Source organism: Balaenoptera physalus, assembly GCF_965194825.1.
Source record: "Balaenoptera physalus genome assembly, chromosome: X".
Classification (NCBI taxonomy): domain Eukaryota; kingdom Metazoa; phylum Chordata; class Mammalia; order Artiodactyla; family Balaenopteridae; genus Balaenoptera; species Balaenoptera physalus.
This window is the reverse complement of record NC_138903.1, coordinates 32743187-32764607: the sequence shown is the minus strand read 5'-3', so window position 1 is coordinate 32764607 and position 21421 is coordinate 32743187. Positions and strand designations below refer to the sequence as shown.

The following is a 21421-nucleotide window of genomic DNA, read 5'->3' as shown; positions in this document are numbered from 1 at the left end:
AAGAGCTCAATATGCAAGGTGTTGTCTTTAATCAAACTGACTCAAAGGAAAACACCTATCCCCAAGATGTTAGTTGAAAACAATCAGTAGCAATTATGCCTGAGGCCGCAACAGCAATTGGATCAAATAAGAGCCTGACAAAACATAAAAGGAAGATCTGGGGACAAGATGCCCATAGGCAGAGTCGCCATAGCTTAGTAGAGACCCAATATATGTCAAAGACCTTCAACCCCACTTATGGAGACAATTAATAAAGGATATCAATAAAGAGATATTATACAAAAGAACTACATTTATAGCCTATTTGTTATATAGGAATTATATATAATTCCTATATATAGGAATATATATATATATATTCCTATATATAGGAATTAAGTCCAGAATTATAAATTCTGGACTTAAAAATTACTATACCTGAAATAAAAAAGCACTAGAAGGACTCAACTGCAGGTTTGAGGTGGCAAAAGGACCAGTACATTTGAAGATAGGTCAAGTAAAATGATTAATTCTAAAGAATGGAAAGAGAAAAGAATGAAGAAAAATTAACAGAGCCTCAGAGAACTGTGGGAAACCTTCAAACAGACAAACATAAGCCTAATCAGAATCCTGAAAAGAGAAAAAGAGGCAGACAGAAAATGTGAAGAAATAAATGATGAAAACTTCCCAAATTTGATGAAAAATATTAATTTACACATCTAAGAAGTACAAAACATTCTATGCAAGATAAACCCAAGGTGATCCATAGCTAGACAATAAGAGTCAAGTCACTGAAAGGCCAAGACACAGTAAGAAGCAGAACAAAATTGACTCAACACCTATGTTGCTCCTCAGTAAGATTAACAATAGAATTCCCATTTAAACCCTAAAGAACAGAATGCAATGGGATGATGTATACAATATGCTGAAAGAAGACTATCAATAAGGAATACTATATACAGCAAAACTATCCTTCAGAAATTAGGGAAAAATTAAGATATTACCAAACAAACAAAAAAATGAAAGAATTCATTGCTAACAGACCTACCCTACAAGAAATACTAGCAGAATTTCCTCAGGCTAAAGTAAAAGAACACTAGAAGTTAACTCTAAACCACATGATGAAATAAAAAGCATAGGTAAAGGTAACTACATAGGTAAATACATAAAACAAATAGGCTATAAATGTACTTTATGTGCAATCCTTTTTGTTCTCCTTTCTGATTTAAAATAAAACAGTGTGAGACAATAAATGTAAAACTGTTTTATGGGCTTATAACTTATAAATATGTAATGGGTATAACAATAATAGCACTAACAAGAGGCTAGGAAAAGGAGATACACTGAAGCAAAGTTTCTGAATTATATTGAAATTAAACTGGCATCAATCTGAGCTAGATTATTTTAAATTACGGTGCTAATTATAATCTTCAGGATAACTACTGAGAAAAAAACTAAGAAAACGTACAGTAAAAGAAACAAAAATTTTAAAAGGCACACTAAAAGTAAATATTTAAAACAAAATCAAGCAGTAATAAAGAAACAGATGAACAAGGACACAGGACGTATAGAAAACAAGTATCAAAATGGCAGACATAAACCCTACTGTATCAGAGATTACATTAATTATAAAGGGATTAACACTCTAATCAAAAGGCAGAGATTGACAAAATGGAAAATGGAAAAAATAGCTTAGAAAAAGTCAAACATTGGTTCAAAGACACAGACTGGGAACAAAAGAATTAAAAAGCAAACAAACAAACAAAAAATACAATGCAAACAGTAAAAAAAAAAAAAAAAAAAAAGAGAACTGGAGTGGCTATACTAATAACAGACAAAATAGAACTTAAAGCAAACATTGTTCCAGCACAGCATGACAGCATGAGAGCTCCATGGACTACTTACCAGGGAAATGAGTTAAAACATAAAAATCAACTATATAAACTCTCTGGAAATGATCTTGAGGGCATATAGCAAAAAAACAAAAAACAAAAAACAGAAAAAACCACACCTCTTCAGTAATATTTACTAAATTCAGTAAGAAAAGATGTAGTCTGTGGCATTTGAACCAAGACCACTCTCTTCCTCCTCCTTCCTCACCCAATTAAGACATAAACTCTACTCCAGACTAGTACAGCTAAGAATATAGGGCTCATTCCTCCCCTAGCTCCCAGATAAAGAACTATCTTTCTGAGAGATGTGTGACATCAACATTTCTCATCCTGCCCCAAGTACATGTTGCTGAGGCTAAGTTCTGGGCAAATGCAGCTGAGAGGAGCCAAGGGGCTCCCTTCTTCTGCCCAGCACCAAATCATGGACCACAGGCTCTACATGGATGTGAAATCGCCATTGCCCTACCTTATAAAGTGGTGGATCTATGCTGGGAGAAGCAAGCCAGCAAGCTAGCAAGCACCTAGCACTCAGCTCCTAACGTGGGACTGATTCTCCAAGAAAAGTGTACCACTGTCCCCACTTCCACCAAGAGAGCCGTGGCTCAGAGATTTTGCCAAGAGGGAGAAGCTGACCTTAAAGCATATAGTTCTTAATCTCTTCACAAAGGAACTGATTCCATTTTCAAAAACGTGAAGATCAAGGGTGCTCTTAAAAATAGTGCAGTTGGAGCTTCCCTGGTGGCGCAGTGGTTAAGAAACCACCTGCCAATGCAGGCGACACGGGTTCGAGCCCTGGTCCGGGAAGATCCCACATGCCGCGGAGCAACTAAGCCCGTGCGCCACAACTACTGAGCCTGCGCTCTAGAGCCCATGCTCCACAACAAGAGAAGACACCGCAATGAGAAGCCCACGCACCGCAATGAAGAGTAGCCCCTGCTCGTCACAACTAGAGAAAGCCTGCGTGCAGCAATGAAGACCCAATACAGCCAAAAAAAAAAAAAAAATAGTGCAGTTGTAGTGAAAGGCAATTGGGAGAATCCCTGCTAGTTTCTTGGAGAAACCTGGGGCAAGAGACCACTGGGAGGAGCCCTCCTGGGGACAGAATAAATCTCAAACACTGACCTAACAAATTATTATTTCAAAGGAGCTGGATTTGATTGAATTGGCCTGAGGAGCAATTTATGCCTTCCACAGAATTGGAATTAGGGGAATTTAATAGCTAGGTGTGGACAGAGACACAGATAGTCAAAGAAAGCCCTGCCAAAACCACTGTTAACCCAGAGTGACCGTGAGTACACCCAAGGCTGTATCCCCTAGAAGCAACATTAGAAGGTTCACACTATGTATGTGGGGTTTTTTTGGGAGGGGGATGGGGAGTAGACATCACTAAAATAAGCCAGCTACTCAGTAAACAAACAACCAAACAACATTAACAATCCTGTGGTAAGTGGGACCAGAACTCAATATATTTTCAAAAACGTCCAGTTTCCAACATAACAATTATGAAACAAGCAAAGAAACAATAAAAGAGGCATGCAAGAAAAACTGCCTGTTAGAGTGATCAGCTACCATATTTAACAGAACACTAATTCAAAATAGCCATTGTAAATGTCTTCAAAAACGAAGGAAACTATGACTAAAGAAGTAAAGGAAGGCATGATGACAATGTAACATCAAATAGAGAATATCAAAACAGAATGAAATTAATAAAGAACCAAATGGAAACTGTGGATTTGGAAACAACAATACAGATATAAAAAAATCACTAGAGGGGCTCAAGAGATTTGAATTGGCAGGAAAAAAAGAATTAACAAACTTCAAGGTTGATAGAGATTATGCAGTCTGAAAACAGAGAGAAAAAGAAAAATAAACAGTCACATATATATGGTACACACTTAAATGGACCAACACATGTTTAATGAAATTAACAGAAAGAGAGGAGAAAGAGAAAGGAAAAGAAAAAACATTGGAAAAATGAGATGGGTGAACATAGCTGTAAGTGTCACACTCTCCAATTTCAAACAATACAAAGCTAGAGTAATTAAAACAGTATGGTATTTGCATAAAGACAGACACATAGATCAGTGGAAAAGAATAGACAGCCCAGAAATAAATTCACACTTATATGGTCAATTATTTACAACAAAGGAGCCAAGAATATACAATGCGGTACTGACAGTCTCTTCAGTAAGTGGTTCTGGGAAAACTGGTCAGCCACATGCAAAAGAATGAAACTAGATCACTATTTTACACCATACACAAAAATTAACTCAAAATAGATTAAAGACTTGAACATAAGACCTAAAACCATAAAACTCCTAGAAGAAAACACAGGCTTATGTAAATTCCTTGATATAGGTCTTAGTGATATTTTGAATCTGACACCAAAAGGAAAAGCAACAAAAGCAAAAATAAACAAATGGGACTACATCAAACTAAAATAAAGCTTCTGCACAGTAAAGGAAATCATCAACAAAATATAAAGGCAACCTAATGAATTGGAGAAAATACTTGCAAAATCAAATATCTGATAAGGGGCTAATATCCAAAATATAAAAAACCCATATATCTAAATCGCAAAAATCCAAACAATCTGATTAAAAAATGGGCAGAAGATCTGAATACACATTTTTCTAAAGAAGGCATACAGATGGCCAACTGGCACATGAAAAAGTCCTTAACATCATTAATCATGAGGGAAATGCAAACCAAAACCACAATGAGATATATCTTATACCTGTTAAAATGGCTATTATCAAAAAGACAAGAAATAGTAAGTGTTGGTGAGGTTGTGGAGAAAAAGGAACCTTTCTGCACTGTTGGTGGGAACGTAAATGGAGGGTCCTCAAACAATTAAAACTAGAACTAGCATATGATCCAGCAATTCCACTTCTAGGTATTTATCTAAAGAAAACAAAAACACTAACTCTAAAAGATACATGCACCTCCATGTTCACTACAGCATTATTTACAATTGTTAAGATATGGAAACAACTTAAGTGTCCATTGACAGATGAATGGATAAAGAAATTGTGGTGTATATATACAATGAAATATTACTCAGCCATAACAAACAACGAAATATTGCCATTTGCAAAACCATGATGGATCTCAAGGTCATTAAGTAAAATAAGTCAGACAGAAGAAGACAATACAATATAATCTCTCTCATATGTAGAATCTTGAAAAAAACAGGCTCATAGATATGGAGAACAGACTGGTGGATGCCAGAGTTGGGGGATGGGGTGGGTGGAATAAATGAGTGAAGGGGGTCAAAAGGTAAAAAGAAGAAAAATAAAGGGAAAAAGTTAAACATTTATTTTACTTTTCTTATATGAACTGTACCACTGGATAACCAAAAAGATGAGAAGATGTTCTCTTTGTAAAAATATTCCAACTAATACATTTCATAAATGATAGAAATGGAATATCACCATTTTGTAACCACCCATGAATAATGGAGGTACCCACTGAGTATCAATGGCTACTAACATTCCAAAAAGAGACAAGATATTATATGCTTGCTAAAGAAAGAATATGTCATTTCCTTTAATCTTGCCAAAGCAACTGAACCTGAGTCTAATCATTCCTCTGTATCCAGCTGTGTATTTACAAAATATACAACTGAAAAAAGAACATGTGAACCTATACCATAAACATGAAATCAGCAAAATCCAGACATGGGAAACTGCAGCTCAATCAGCTCATGTTCTTCAACTGATGATTGTAAGGAAAAGAAAGAAATGGAAGAGGAACCTGTAAATCATTTAAAAGGCACATGATTTTTTTTTAACCAGCAAGAGTAAACTCCAGTGCCCAGAAATTCACACTCGTGTGTGTCACTTCCTTGATTACCATGAAAGCCGAGATAGCAGTTTATTCAAGAAAGAAAGAGGAGATTTGGGGATGGTTGACAAAGTCCTATTTCTTGACTCAAATACAAGAGTGTTTACCTTATAATAGTTTATTAAATGATACATTTGTTTTTCTGTGAACGAGAGGAAGGAAAGAAGGGAGGGAGGAAAGGAGGGAAGGAAGGAAGGAAGGAAAGAAGGAAGGAAGGAAGGAAGGAAGGAAGAAAGGAAGGAAGGAAGGAAGGAAGAAGTGAGGTAGGTGAGAGCAAAGCTGGATTGGGTTATGGAAATCATTCCAGAAGGTAACATGAATCTATAAGAGCAATTAAAGAAAAACAAAAATGATAAATAAGAAGACTAATATAATGAAGGCTATAAATATGTACTTTCTGTTATGAATTGAACTGTGCCCCCCCCCCCCCGCAAACTTCATATGTTGAAGCCTTAACCCTAGCACCTCACAATGTGACTATAGTTGAAGATAGGGCCTTTAAAGGTGATTAAGTTAAAATGAGTCCATTAGGGTGGGCCCTAATTCATCCTGATTGGTGTTCTTATAAGAGGAAACGTGGACATACAAAGAGACACCAGGCATGCACACATAGAGAGAAAAGACCACGTGAAGACACAGAAAGAAGGTGGCCATCTGTGAGCCAAAGAGAGAGGCCTCAGAAGAAACCTAATCTGCCAGCACCTTGATCTTGGACTTCTAGCCTCCAGAACTGTGAGCAATAAATTTCTGTTGTTCAAGCCACCCAGTCTTACGGTATTTTGTGCTGGCAGCCCTAGCAAATTGATATACTGTCCTTTTTTCTCTCAGTTTTCTTAAAATCATAAAAAATATACAAAATAAATAAAAAGAAATATTCATAAATATTATGTAATATTACTGATTATTGTAACATTATTGATATAATACATATGACCAAAAGAAACACAAAATAGGGGGAAGGGAATAGAGCTATGTAAGAGTAACACTTTGTGAATCTCAGTGGAATTAAGTTACTATTTACATGAGGTATCTAAAATAGTCAAACTCATAAAGCAGAGAATAGAGTGGTGGTTGCTAGGGGCTGGGAAGAGGATGAAATGGGAGTTGTTGTATAAAGTTTCAGTTATGCAAGATGAATAAGTACTATAGATGTGCTATGCAACATAGTGCCTATAAATAACAACATGGTATTGTGCACTAAAACATTTGTTAAGAGGGCAATTCTCATGTTAAAAATTCTTACCACAAAAAAGAAAAAAAAAGAAAAAAAAAGAGAAAAGGAACACAAGGAAACTTTTGGAAGTGATGGATATGTTTATTGCCTTAATTGTCGTGATAGTATCATGGTACATGCATATGTCCAAGCTCATCAAATTGTATACTTTAAATGTATAGTTTTTTTGTATATCAACTATACCTTAAAATAAGATGTTTTTTAAAAAAAGATAAACAATAGAAAATATCAAGGAAACTAAAAGAAGGGTCTTTCAAAAGATCAATAAAATTAACAAATTTTTACCTAGATTGATCAAGAATAAAGGAGAGAAAAATCAAAGTAAGGGATGGAAGAAGGGCCATCACTACTGCCTTTGCAGGGGGAAAAAAAAGGATTATAAGGGAATACTGTGAAAACTTCCATGCCAACAACTTAGATAATTTAGAGGAAATGTATAAATTCCTACAATGGCACAAACTACCAAACTGATTCAAGAAGAAATGGAAAATCTGAGTATGCCATAACAAGAGATGAAATTAGTAATAAAATAAACTTTCCACAAAGCAAAGCTCAGACCCAGATGGCTTCAATTGTGAATTCTACCAAACATTAGAAGAATTAATACCAATCCTTCACAAACTCTCCCCAAAAATAGAATGGAAAGGACCATTTCCCAAATCTTTCTCTGAGGGTAGTACTGATGATACAAAAAGCAGATAAAGACATCACAAGAAAATTACACTAGTAAATCCTTTGGTTATAAATGCAAAATTTTCAACAAAATACTAGTAAACCAAACCTTACAACACATAAAAAAGAATTATACAGCATGAAATAGTTGCATCCTGCTAAAGAGGAATTTGAGAACTACTGATCTGGTACACAGAGGTGTGGGAGCTAATCCTGTTTCTGTTAAATCTAGACTGGATAGGGGATTAAGAAGTGCAAACTACCATGTATAAAATAAATAAGCTACAAGGATATATTGTACAGCAAAGAGAATAGAACCAATATTTTATAATAACTATAAATGGAGCATTACCTTTAAAAATTGTGAATCACTGTACTGTATACCAGAATATATAATATTGTATATCAACCACAGCTCAATAAAAATTTTTTTTTAAATCTAGACTGGGTCACCTTATTTGTTAAAAAGAATATTAGATTTTGACAAAGTAGAATCAAATCTGATCACTGTGATGCATATAAATTTTTGGAAAATATATGAAATTTAAAATTTTACTTTAAAGTACACTTAATATGAGATTATTAATAATAAGCAAATCCTGATCATTTTTGTAAGTATAATATGAAAAACTAGGTCATTTATTGTTACATTGTTTATAACATTAAAATAGTCTCTATATGAATTATTTGGCTTTAAATTTCCTTTCTTATTCATTCTCTTTTATTATATTTTATCTTTAAAAGTAATATATGTTTACAGTAAAATACTGATTTTACAAATTTTGTGATTGGCCTTAAATTTTTGAGTTCATATGCCCATTGCCTAAGTTTGAGGGCCACATTCAAATAAGAGAGGAAGGAGTCAAAAGTCCCCAATTAACAATCTTGTCCTCTATCAAACCATGCACTCCTCACAAGAAGTAACAATTTTAATTCAATCTGAGATAAACCATAAAATAACAATAAAATAATATTATAATTTTTTGAGAAACATACAATTATAATATTCTACCAATTCCAGGAACTTTGAGATTTACTTTCAGTTCAACCACTAGAATAAGTCTAAACATGTTCGATCCTGATTTCCTCTGAAGAACTGCAGTCATTTGGTTCATTTAAGGGCATATTTTAATACTGGATTAATGCCACATATTCTGGTATTTTTTATTCCTTACATTCTGATATAACACTTTAATAAAATTAGGGTAAAAAAAATTCTCCCTCACTGAACATGGGAACCATAAATTCACCAGTAACTGTTTTAAAAAAAGAATTTTTGTTTTGTCAACAATAAATGATATTGTTAATAAGAAATTACCAAAAGCCTAGACATATAGTGATTTAAAAACTGGAAATTATCAACTACTAAAATAATAAGCATACATACAACTTCTAGTCTCGACACAAGTATTGCTGTAAGGATTTGATTTTTAAAGCTGGTGGAAACAGAGTTCATAATTTAAGCGATACGTAAGGTAAATTTATATGTAAATTTATAGAAAGATATTTTTCTACTTGAGACCTTAAATAATACTTAAGCAATTTATTCTCTTTTAATTTCAAATATATGCTGTTGTTATTGTTTTTGCTAAATCTCAAGATGCACAAATGCACATTTAATGTGCAGTTTTAATTAATCATGATGCTTTAGGTAGAAATAAATTTTCCGCTTGAATCAACATTTCACTTTTGGAAATTAACAGATAGGATAAAATTAGAAGTTAAAAAGTCTATTAATTATAAATTTTGAAAAATGAAAGAACTGTAAATCTCAATAAACAGAAAGCTTATAGACAAAATTCATAAATTTGATATGATCAGCCTTAGCTTTGTAGAGATCAAATAGCATTTCACGGAAAACTGATTTACCTTCATTATTTGTTCTATTTTATCTGCTGATGCTTATAAATTTATAGCAATGTAAATATATAAAATTTCTCCTCAAAACAGTTCATGTTGAAGAAAATTACATACTTCTCTTAAGATTCAATATGGCTAATTGCAATGAATTTATGTCAAAACAATAACTTACCTGAAATCCCCAGCAGGGTGGAAGGGATTTTTAACATTCACAGTGATTTCTTTCCATTTATAACATGGAGATTTGCATTTTATATTTGCCTAAGGTAAAAAAAAAATAAATAAAACATACAATATGATAATAACAAAAAATAATATCCTCAATTATAAAAAACAAACTTAAAGTACCTAAAAAACTGTCCATTTAAATACCATAATGATTTTGTTAATGACTGAGTATGATTTTACATTTGCAAATTAATCAATCTTATATATACCTAATACATATGACATAAGGAAGGGGCAGGTGTGTATGTGTGTGTGTGCATGTGCACACTGGTGTGTGAGTGCAAGAACATCTGTGTTGGAATGTGTGTGACTGTGGCACGCCTGCGTTTATAATGTGGTGGCTACACTGACATATTTTAACTATAATAAAAGCACAAATATATAAAACTAAAACTCAAATTACCCAAAAGACTTCCATGAAAGAAAAGATTCTAGGAATTCCACATTTTTAGACTAATCATATTCTTACCTTATTTCTCCATTATTATCCAAACTATTTCCTGGTGTCTAAGACCATGAGTAGCCAGATGGAGAAGTAAACAGAGATCACACAAGCTCCAAGTGTCAGCTTTTCTGCCCCAGAGCCATGATAATGACACGCTAACACCATCCATGTCTCTTAGACACATGTGGCAAAGCGATGTTTTGTTTCAGAGAATTTGTGTGAGAGGGTTGGGAAGTGTAAGAGTTCATTATTCAGGAGGAAATCAGAAGATCACAATATACATCTCAGTGACAATCAAATGCCTGCTCCCTGTCCTGGGTGTCCTTACTGAATAAGCCATTCTGTCCAGGTGAGCATCTTAATGCTCTCCTCACACAAATGGCCTTTACTAGAGTCATTCTCTTTTCTTCCCACTCAAGCCACTGCACACCTACGATTCTTTGTAATCCATATGGAAATCTGGCAACATAAATTTACTTCTTTACCATACATCCACGGTAGAAAATAATATTTAGACAAACTAATGGCTACACAAAGTCAATCAAAGCAATATCACAACCATTTTACAGAGGTTTAAAAATCCTTCTCCCCCACCCTTTGAGATATTAACACTTAGAACTCTGCCTGGAACATCATCAACTCTCACTAAATGCCAGTCTTAGTAATCCTTCTAATGGATTTGCTCCATAGGACATTCAAGATAAATTGATGAATGTTCCTATCAGAAAAGAGAAACATTTTCTATGCTGTGTAAACCACCAAACCTTAATTCAAACAAAAACAGACATAGGCCCGGGGACTGCTTTAACTTAAATCACAAGTCTCCATGGCAGAAGGGCATGTAAATTGCTACGTGTATAGTGAATGACTCCTTGATAAAAAGTACAGATATAATCCTAAAAAGCTGAACTTAAAATAGCACTCAATACAAGTCCTTTCAAAATGCAGATGGTCAACAGGCACATGAAAACAAGCTCCACCTTGCTAATCATCAGGGAAATGCAAATCAAAACCACAATGAGATACCACCTCACACCTGTCAGAATGGCCATCATCAAAAAGAACACAAATAACAAATGTTGGTGAAGATGTAAAGAAAGGGGAACCTTTGTACACTATTGGTGGGAATGTAAGTTGGTGCAGCCACTGTGGAAAACAGTATTGTGGTTCCTCAAAAAATTAAAAATAGAACTACTACATCGTCCAGCAATTCCACTTCTGGGTATATATCCAAAGGAAATAAAATCAGTTACATCACAGATATCTGCACTTCCGTGTTCAACTGCAGCATTATTCACAAAAGCCAAAATACAGGAACAACATAAGTGTCTCTTGACAGATGAATGGATAAAGAAAATGTGGTATATACTTACAATGGAATATTATTTAATCATAAAAAAGAAGGAAATCCTGCCATTTGTGACAATATGGATGAACCTGGAGGACATTATAGTAAGTGAAATAAGCCAGACACAGAAAGACAAGTGCTGTATGATTTCAATTATATGTGGAATCTAAAAAAGTCAAACTCAAAGAACCAGAGAGTTAAATGGTAGTAGCCAGGGGATGGAGATAGGGGAAATGGGGAGATGTTGGTCAAAGGGTACAAATCTTCAATTATAAGATGACTGAGTTCTGGGGAAGTAATGTAAAGTATGGTCATTATAGTTAATAATATTCTGGACTGTACGCTTGAAATTTGCTAAGAGAGTAGATCCTAAGTATTCTCACCACAAAAAACAAAGTAACTACGTGAGGTGATGGATGCTGACGTGTTAATTAACTTGATCATGGTAATCATTTCGCATCATATATGTATGTTAAATCATCACATTGTACACAAAAAAAATTACATTGTACAAGCTAAATATACACAATTTTTATTTGTCAGCCGTAACTTAAAAAGCTGGAAAAAGTGAGAGAAGAAATTCATAAAATATTTATAGAATGTGTGATTTTAAGGCACCCACCTGTATGTCCATGTCAAAGCCAATTTCACGAAGAACATTCACAATAATCAGGCAATTGTGCAGATACTGTTCAGAACTTTTCGGTTGTGTGTACATATTTACAAAATGAGACTCAATCTGGAAAAGACAACAATCAAATCTTTTAGTAGTGGAATAAAAATTACTGCTTTTTAACTGTTCTCTTTAGTTCAGCAAAGAATCATTTAGGGGCTTCCCTGGTGGCGCAGTGGTTGAGAGTCTGCCTGCCAATGCAGGGGACACGGGTTCGAGCCCTGGTCTGGGAAGATCCCACATGCCGCGGAGCAACTGGGCCCGTGAGCCACAGCTACTGAGCCTGCGCGTCTGGAGCCTGTGCTCCGCAACAAGAGACGCCGCGATAGTGAGAGGCCCGCGCACCGTGATGAAGAGTGGCCCCCGCTTGCCACAACTAGAGAAAGCCCTCGCACAGAAACGAAGACCCAACACAACCATAAATATATAAATAAATAAATTAAAAAAAAAAAAAAAGAATCATTTAAATACTAACATTTGTCAGTAGGAGATTATTATAATCAAAATAAAAGAATAAATAAAAAGGGAATGCTAGCCATTCAGATGTAGGTATGACTTAAAATTAAAACTTCAAAAGAATCAGTTTGCAGAAAGTATTTCAAATTTTAATTACTAAGTTCTTTCAAATAAGAGAAGACTACTCTGCATAAAAAGGACTCTTACCAAAAATGGGCAATAGGCTCCTAACAGAGTTGCAAAAACAAGGCCATTTAAAAGGTCTCTGTCAAAATTTACTATCCATCTCTCAGAGGGAATAACATCTGCCCCCAAAAAAGAGAGAGAGAGTAAATATCATAATAGTTTTACTTTTCTAACAATATCTCTTATGGAAATTTGAGCAATAGTCAAAGAGAAATTTGCCTTAGCTTGGAAAAGAAAAAACATATTATTTTGGAAATAAAAAAATAAATAAATAAACCTCAGAAGCTTAGTAACATGAAATATATCTGTAAGGTATTACAGGCAACTGCAAGCTGTCTCCTTTATTTCTATTGGAACCACTTTGAAGAATATACGACCATGCAGTAAAAGAAAAAAAATCTGATATTTCAAAATTACTCATTCTGTTGAGTACCGTGAAGTTCAAATGTTCGATCAATGATCATCAACATGGGTAAGGAGGCTCGGAAGGCATGAGGTTTCCTGTAACTCTAAAGTTTTAGTGTGCCAGTTTCACTATTTGCTGCAGAAGATCCTCCACATGTAGGGTAAGTATGTGAAAGGGGTTGGAGATTTATGGCTTAAAGAAACCAGAAATGACCTATAAAAGATAATACAAGATGGAGAAATAATAAAAGAAGTTTTCAAAAAAAAAAAAAAAAAGTTTTCAGTTACAGAGACGACTACTATGCTGAGACTAGGAAAAAAAAGTGAAAGTATCTGGATATTTAGTGAAAAACAAAACAAAAACAAACCTGTCCTATATTTGGGAGGAAGGAAAGATGATTTAAACATCAGAAATTATTGCTGTGATGAATGTGACATTTCCTTTTTTAAAATGTTTCCAAAAGGGCCTGGATTCTTAATGGTTTGAGATAATTTCTTGTCTGAAAAGAGGGGGAAAAATTGGTGATCTTCATAAACCCCCTCAAATCCCTTGATTCTCGTTTTCCGCGAAGAAGAAACCATGATGGGATATGTTCATGACATGTATATGACTTCACAAAGTAGGATTGTTTTACGTCTGGAACTGGAAGACTTAATTTTCTCTGGAACCACAGATGTCCCGGATATTTCACAGAAACAGTGCCCAGTACTTTTTCATCTGAGACGCTGCAACACTGAACATTTCTAGAGGATTTCTATAGTATATTATTGCAAAATTAGTCTAGCAAACAAAGATCACTAGGAATTTTCAACTAACACATAGCAAACAACATTCTGCACTATATTTTTGAAAGTATTTTTTTTCCTGGCAGAAATCTATAAATAATTGTATGTCTGATATAAGATGTGATACAACCAAAGTAATTATTGTAAAATGTACATTTCTAGTTGTCTGAATAATTATAGTCTAAATGTACTTCTTGATGTATATTTGCCACTCATAGCTTTTAATAAAAAGGGTCTCAATTTGTAGCCAAAATTCATTTTTCTACGAACTAGAAACAACAATTCTAACTTAAATCTGAAAAAGGCAATTTACTAGCCTTTTAAGTTTATAGTGAAACAGTCAGTTGGCAGTGGATATAGACTGTGACCTCTAAGTATCTCATCCTTATCTTGTACCGACATCAGACAAGGGATAGAAATTCCCCTGAAAGAGTTTAACATCTTCTTGAGGAAAGATTACAACCACAAGAGGAAAACTAATGAAATATTTCCTAACTAGAAGTTAATGAATAGATAACAATATAGCAAAACCTAAGTGTTATACTGTTACTTCCAATTCCACCAACTGCAATCCAGCATCACAGGATTCATTATGACCTTCCCCCTTTGCCTATTTCTAACTTGTTTCTTTCAACAGTGAAAAACATGGCTCTCACTATCGAAAACAGATTTACTTATTTGTTGAGCCACAGTATACATATAAAGTACTTTCAGAATTGCAAACCCATCCCCCTGTAACAAACTAGAGTAACTTGTATATGTACAGTTCTATTTGTCTTTAGTTCTACATTATGCAGTCATGGTACTATATTCAAGAGAGAATTAAGTCAGCTCCTTTCTCCTCCATTACATTCAGTGAGGTTGTCAAACATCTGTAATGCAGTTAGATTCATTTGTCACAGTCTGCATTCCATCCTGGATTACTACTTCTATGTCTTGGTTGATTAAAATATATATATACACTAACATTCACTCTTTCTGGATTTTGAGGGATACACTTTTAGGATTTTGAGAGATACATTATCATGTATTCACCATCACATTTCCATACAGAAAAGTTTCATCACTTCCAAAATTCCCATGTGCAGTTTAGAGTCAACTTATTGATATCTACAAAAAAAAGTGTGGTAGGATGTTCACTGGGGTTACATTGAATCTACAGATCATTTTGACATCTTAACAATATTGAGTCTTCCAATACGACGTGCATGGTGTATTTCTCTATCTAGTTATCTTTGATTTCTTTCATCAGTGTTCTGTAACGTTCAGCACATATATTCTACACATATTTTGTTAGGTTTATACTTAAGAATTTAATGGTGCTATGATAAATTATATATATGTATAAATATAAATAGATAATTTCAAATTCCAATTGTTTACTGCCATTACATAGAAATAGAATTTATTTTTGTATACTGATCATATATCCATCCTACAACCTTGATAAACACTTATACTAGTTTAGGAGCTTTTCTGTAGATTCTTTGGGATCTTCTACTTGATTGTCATGTCAAATTCCAGCCTCTTTCCCAGGGGGAGCGGTGGGGTTTTTTGTTTTTAAGGGTTTTTTGAAGCTGCAATGAGCTTTCACCAGGGCCCTAAGGATGACAGTTACGTGTTGCTCTTCTCCCCAGAGATGAACACTTTTGTTCTACAGGGAATATAGGAATCTGGGCAAATTGCCTGCCCCTCCCCCCAGGTCTGCGCTACAGGGAGCACATTCTCCTGACTCACTCCAGTCCTTTCTGTGAGCAAACAGGGAGGTTTGCGGAGTAAAAACCTTCAAGAGGATGCAGACTCTCCCTTTAACTCTGGCCCCCAGAGACTTCATGCTCTCTCATCAGAGTACACTAAGTTTCTACCAATTCACCAACCACCTTAACTCTTCTTCTCAGCATCTAGCCGTCTCTACCACAAAAAGAAAATTGCTATCATCCCACTTCTTCCTGTAAGCACCTACTCCTCCTTGGACTTTGGGCCACTTTATTGCCCTCCAGTTTCAGCTTTCTAGGGGAGCTTAAAAAAAACTGAGAATTTGCTTTGTATGGCTTTTGCTGTCACTCTTATTTTAGGGGTGGGAGCAAAGCTCTTTCCAGTCTTCTACCTCCCTGAGTGGAAACCAGCAGCACCTATTTTTGGTCATCCCATCATAACCCTGGAACTGTTTTGATATTACTTGTCAAACAATTGTTGGCATGGACTGTTGCTGCTCAAAGTGTGAATAGGTTGGCCATAATTCTCCAGGACAATATTGGGAAAAGGTAAGAACCAAACTTCAAAGCTCTTCTCCTGTCTCTGATCCCATGCCTGTATCCTGTCATTCATACACAGGGCTGCTGACAAGCCCCCATTACACTGTACCACAGTCTTAGGAATGCCAAGGATTTTCTCTGCTTTTATGTTAGTTCCTTTGATCTAAGCTACTCTCTCTTCTCTACTCCCACGAAGATGTTGCTCTCCAAAGTGCGCTCTGTGAATCAGCAGCACCTTCATCAACTGAAAGCTTGTTGGAAATGAGGACTTTCAGGCCCCACTCAACACCTACTGAAACATAAAAACAGTTTAACAAAATCTCCGAGTGATTTATATTCACATTACTGTCTGAGAAGTGTTGATCTAGGGTTGTTTTTTAGCGAGAGAACCAGTGGTCTAATCTGGTCCCCATTTGTCAGGAACCAGAAAAGTCAAGTGATGTTTCACAGATGTTTTAAAATTCTAATTTGGAAGTTATATTTTTATCTGTTTTTCAATTATATCACTCCAAATATTCAGAAATATTAAAATATTAATAAAAATGCTGGTCCTAATATTATTATGAATTAGAGATATGGCTGTTACACATAAAACTGAATCATTTTATGTACTGAAGGAATAAGTACATTCACTTATTTTTATGAATATCATAATTATTATATAAATATTTTAGGTATTATAATAGTACATTTTTATAATGGCTTTATTAATATATAATTCACATATCATAAATTTCACCCAATTCAATTATCCAGTCCATTGTTGTTTATTATTTTTACAGAGTTGTGCGATCATCACTACTATATAATTTTATAATATTTTTATGAACACATAAAGAAATCCCAAGCATATTGGCTGTCACTTACCATTTCCTTCTTCCCTCATCCCCTGGAAAAAATTAATCTTCTTTCTGTCACTATGATTTGTCTATTCTGGACATGTCATAGAAATGGAATCATAAAATATGTATCCTCTTCTGTTCTGGCTTCTTTCATTTAGCATAATGTTTTCAAGGTTAAAGGCTGTAGCATGTATCAGTGCTTCATTCCTTTTTATGGCTGAATAACATTTCACTTTATGAACATACATATTTTGTTTATCCATTCATGAGTTTATGGGTATTTGGGTGGTTTCTACTTTTTGACTATTATACATAACACTGCTATAGACATTTATATAGGAGTTTCTGTGTGAACATGTTTTCAATTATCTTGAGTATAAACCACTGAGTGAAACTGCTAGAAAATATTGTTAATCTACTTTTAATATATCGAAAAAATTACTAAACTGTTTTCCAAAGTGGTTGCACTGTTTTCCAATCTATCTAGCAATGTATAAGGTTCTCATTTCTATAAATCCTTACCAATACTTGCTATAATATGACTTCCTTTCTTTTTTTTTTTTTAAATAGTTTAAGTCATAGTAGTTGGTGACAAGTTTAAGTCATAGTAGTTGGTGACAAGTGCTATCTCACTGTGGTTTTGCTTTGCATTTCCCTAATGACTAATTACATAGAGCATCTTTTCATGTGCTCATTCGCCATTTACTTACCTTCTAATTTTTAAAATGTCTATTCAAATCCTTTGCCCATTTTTTAATTGTTATTTGTTTTTTTACTGTTGAGTTTTAAATGTTTTCTTATATATTCTTGTTAAAATCTCTTGCTAGGTATGTGATTTTGCTATTGCTGTGTCCTTTGAAATGTTCATTTTTTTCCTTTATATTCTATTAATATGTTGTATCACATTGATTGGTATTTACACGCTAAACCAATCTTTCATTCCTGAGATATATTTCATCCAGTAATTTTGTTTAATTCTTTTAAAATCTTGCTGGATCCTGTTGGCTAGTATTTTTGAGGATTTTTGTGCCTATATTCATAACAGATAACATAGGACATTTTAAATTATTTTTTAAAAGGCTTTGGAAATGCCATGTAATATATGCTTTAATGTAGAAGTCATCTTGCTTCTAAAGGCAGTTGATTTATTAGGATATGTGAACTCTAAATAATTATCAGGTCAGCCACATGAGATTGAGATAATGTATATAATACTTGGTAGAACCTCCATATAAGTGCATCATTAAACTAGAAAGAAAGTGAAGGCTCTTCTGTACCAGGGTGATAATTACTATGGAGAAGACTGATTAGAAATACTGGGTTGTCCAAAAAGTTCTTGGCCAGCCCAATACAAGAAGGTGTAAGAAAACAATATCAAATGTAAGAAAGAAAGAAACTATAGCAGCTACATATAACAGAACAGACACAAATGGTTAATAATATTATGCTAATATATTTTAAAAATTTAGATGATATTCATTAATTTCATAAAGTGAGTTACAAAATCTCACTCAGTGGAAAATAGAAAATAAGAATAATCTTACTATAATTAAATAATTGATTTAGTTATTTAATCATCCCTTTTGAAATAATAGGCCCAGATGGTTTTACCAGTAAATTCTACAAAATTAAATAAACAACCAATTTCACTATTATAGAGACCCTTACAAAAGAGGGACTCTTCTTCAAGTAATCAGAGATTTACACACAAAAAACTAAAATGTACAGAAAATATTTACAAATTATCACTTGTAAACTGAAGCAAAAAATTAAAATATTAGTAAACTAATTCTAGAAAGGTATTAAAAAAAGATTAGCTATCATGGCAAAATTGAATTTGTGCCAGGACTGCAAGTTTAGTTTACATTTAAAAATCAATTTAACTTACCATATTAAAATGCATAGATACATATCTATCTAGCTAGCTATCTAGATAATTCTATAGTATTCATGATAAAAATTCCTACAAAACTAAGGAGAGGATATAAATTCCAGAACACAATGAACATAATCTGCAAAATAATCCTACAGTAAATATCACAGTTACTGATGAAATGTGGAATATACTCTAAGATTAAATATGAAAAAGATCAGGTATAATACAAGATTATCTATGCTAACAGAAGGTTAGAAAAAGTCTCTTCATGGCTCAGTTTCAACCAATATCTTACACTTCAAAAGGAGTACAAAAAATATGTCATATGCCAAATTTACAAAGGAAATGCTTTAGAACAGGTTTCACAGTCTTGAACACCTCACCTACTTTGAGAATATAAAAAGTCTAAAGCCGAAGAAAGCAATTCACTTATAGGGGACGAGTTATCAGGCTGATCTCATTTTTCAAAGCCGTTTTGCAGGCATAACACAATGGAGTACCAGCCATAGAGTTCAGAGAAAAATAAAGAGTGATTCCCAAGTCTGATTCTCAGTCAAGATGCCATTCACATGTAAATAAAATGAAGATGTTTACAAAGAGAACTCAGAGACTAGAGCCCCTGAAATGATAATTAGAAAGACAAAATAATTATGAAATCCAACCATCCAACAGCTGAGTCAAAAATAATTAAAAATGGAGAACTCTGGTAAAATGACACACAGTCGAACACTGATAGAGTGGATATGCATGTTACAAGCATTGACAATGTAGGTATAATAAATCTAACAAAATGATGATACTCAGGCAGGAAGGTGAGAGGAAATGAGAGTAATAATTACCTCACTTGTCAGAGCAATGACTATCAATGCTATGTAAAATCAAAACAGATAGCAACAAAACAAAAGGAAGAAAACCTCAGAACTCAATGTTATTCATAAATTTCTTCTTTTAAAGTTGAGGTATATGTTGGGAAATATTATTTCCTGTGGTGGACAAGTATTTACGTTATATGGTACTTCTGCACTATTTAATCTTATTCCTTGTTTCTGTATTTGCACACATTAGTTTTTAACCTTCACTGTTCCGTAGAACCACCTGAAGAGCTTTGAAAAGCTACACATGTACAGGCAACACCTCAAAAAATTCCATTTCAACTGGCCTGAGGTGGAGGCATCAGAATTTTCTTTTAATTCCCCAGGTGATTCCAATGGGCATCCAGATTTGAAAATCCACTGCTATGGATGAAAAAGAAATCAAGATATCTCTCTGAATAGCTGAAAAGAATTAGCAAGAACTGCACAGATCTAAGTTACCGAAGAATTAATATTTTGAAGAAACAGCATTACACAATGCTACTTAACATGAGCCTTGGAGTCAAACCGCTTAGATTCAAATCCCAGCCACAACCTCACCTAGGAAAATATGTTAACCTCTCTGCTTTGGTATTTATTTTTTTTAATTAAATAATAGTAATAACAGTTACCTGATCAAGTTGCTTGTTTTGAAGATTAAATAAACAAATATATGTGAAATTCTTAGACCTTTAATTGGCATATCACAAATGTGGGCTATTATTATTATTAATCATGGTTTTGTCAAGTGTCCAATTAGAACTGTGGTCCACTACGTTGAAGAGAAGATGCTAGCTGAATCTATTTTTCATTTTGTCCTATTTTAAAAATGTTTTCCTTCCACAAGGCTGAAAATCTCTTACTAGCTATTTTATAAAGAGTCTTGTCTCTCTCCCTTCAAAGAGATGAATAATATTTGTGAATCTTTTTAGAGCATTTTGAAAAAAGCTAAATATTAGAAGAATTCTTATCAGATACCTAATGTCTGGGACCGTCTGAAGGTCACTTTAATATTACAGCCAAAATTATGAAATACAGAAAAAAAAGATAAGAACTGTCCCCAAATGAATTATCTATACAATAACTCTGAGCATTACGGAAAAGGATGGTTGGCTGTCTGCCTCATTCCTTAACTTCCTGTTACAGTGATATCACAAGCACTGGTCCTTCCTGGACCATCAGAAATGGTAACTGACAGTTTGTCCTGATCATGGGGCTAGGAACAGAAGATGACTGAATAGGAAATCACTGGAGTGGAAACACTGGTAAAACAGTTGGTGAATTGATGTATATCTACTTATGTACTTGTTCTGTATTTTAAAAATGCTAAATTACTTGTGTATATATATTATATATGTATATACACATATATATACACATATATACATACATATATGTATATATACTGTTTATGATTCTATTTCTTAAACTATTTTTTCAGTTCAGTGAGCAACTAAGGGCTCCAATCACAAAGATAATAGGGTTTTAATTAATCAACCTGTGAAGATGTTGGGAGTGACAAAAAAATTCTCACCTGCCACCTAAGAGACTAGATTTATTTCCAAGGCTCAGGCAGCTAACTTCTTT

General features: G+C 34.0%; 1 protein-coding gene across 1 annotated transcript in view; it reads right to left on the bottom strand.

Moving 5' to 3' along the window:
• Positions 1-21421, bottom strand: part of CFAP47 (cilia and flagella associated protein 47) — a 421910-nt gene that overhangs the window by 233381 nt on the left and 167108 nt on the right. The window contains 3 exon segments of the mRNA XM_082446774.1: positions 9656-9744; positions 12100-12243; positions 12841-12938. Coding sequence (XP_082302900.1) covers positions 9656-9744; positions 12100-12243; positions 12841-12938 — 331 coding nt within the window.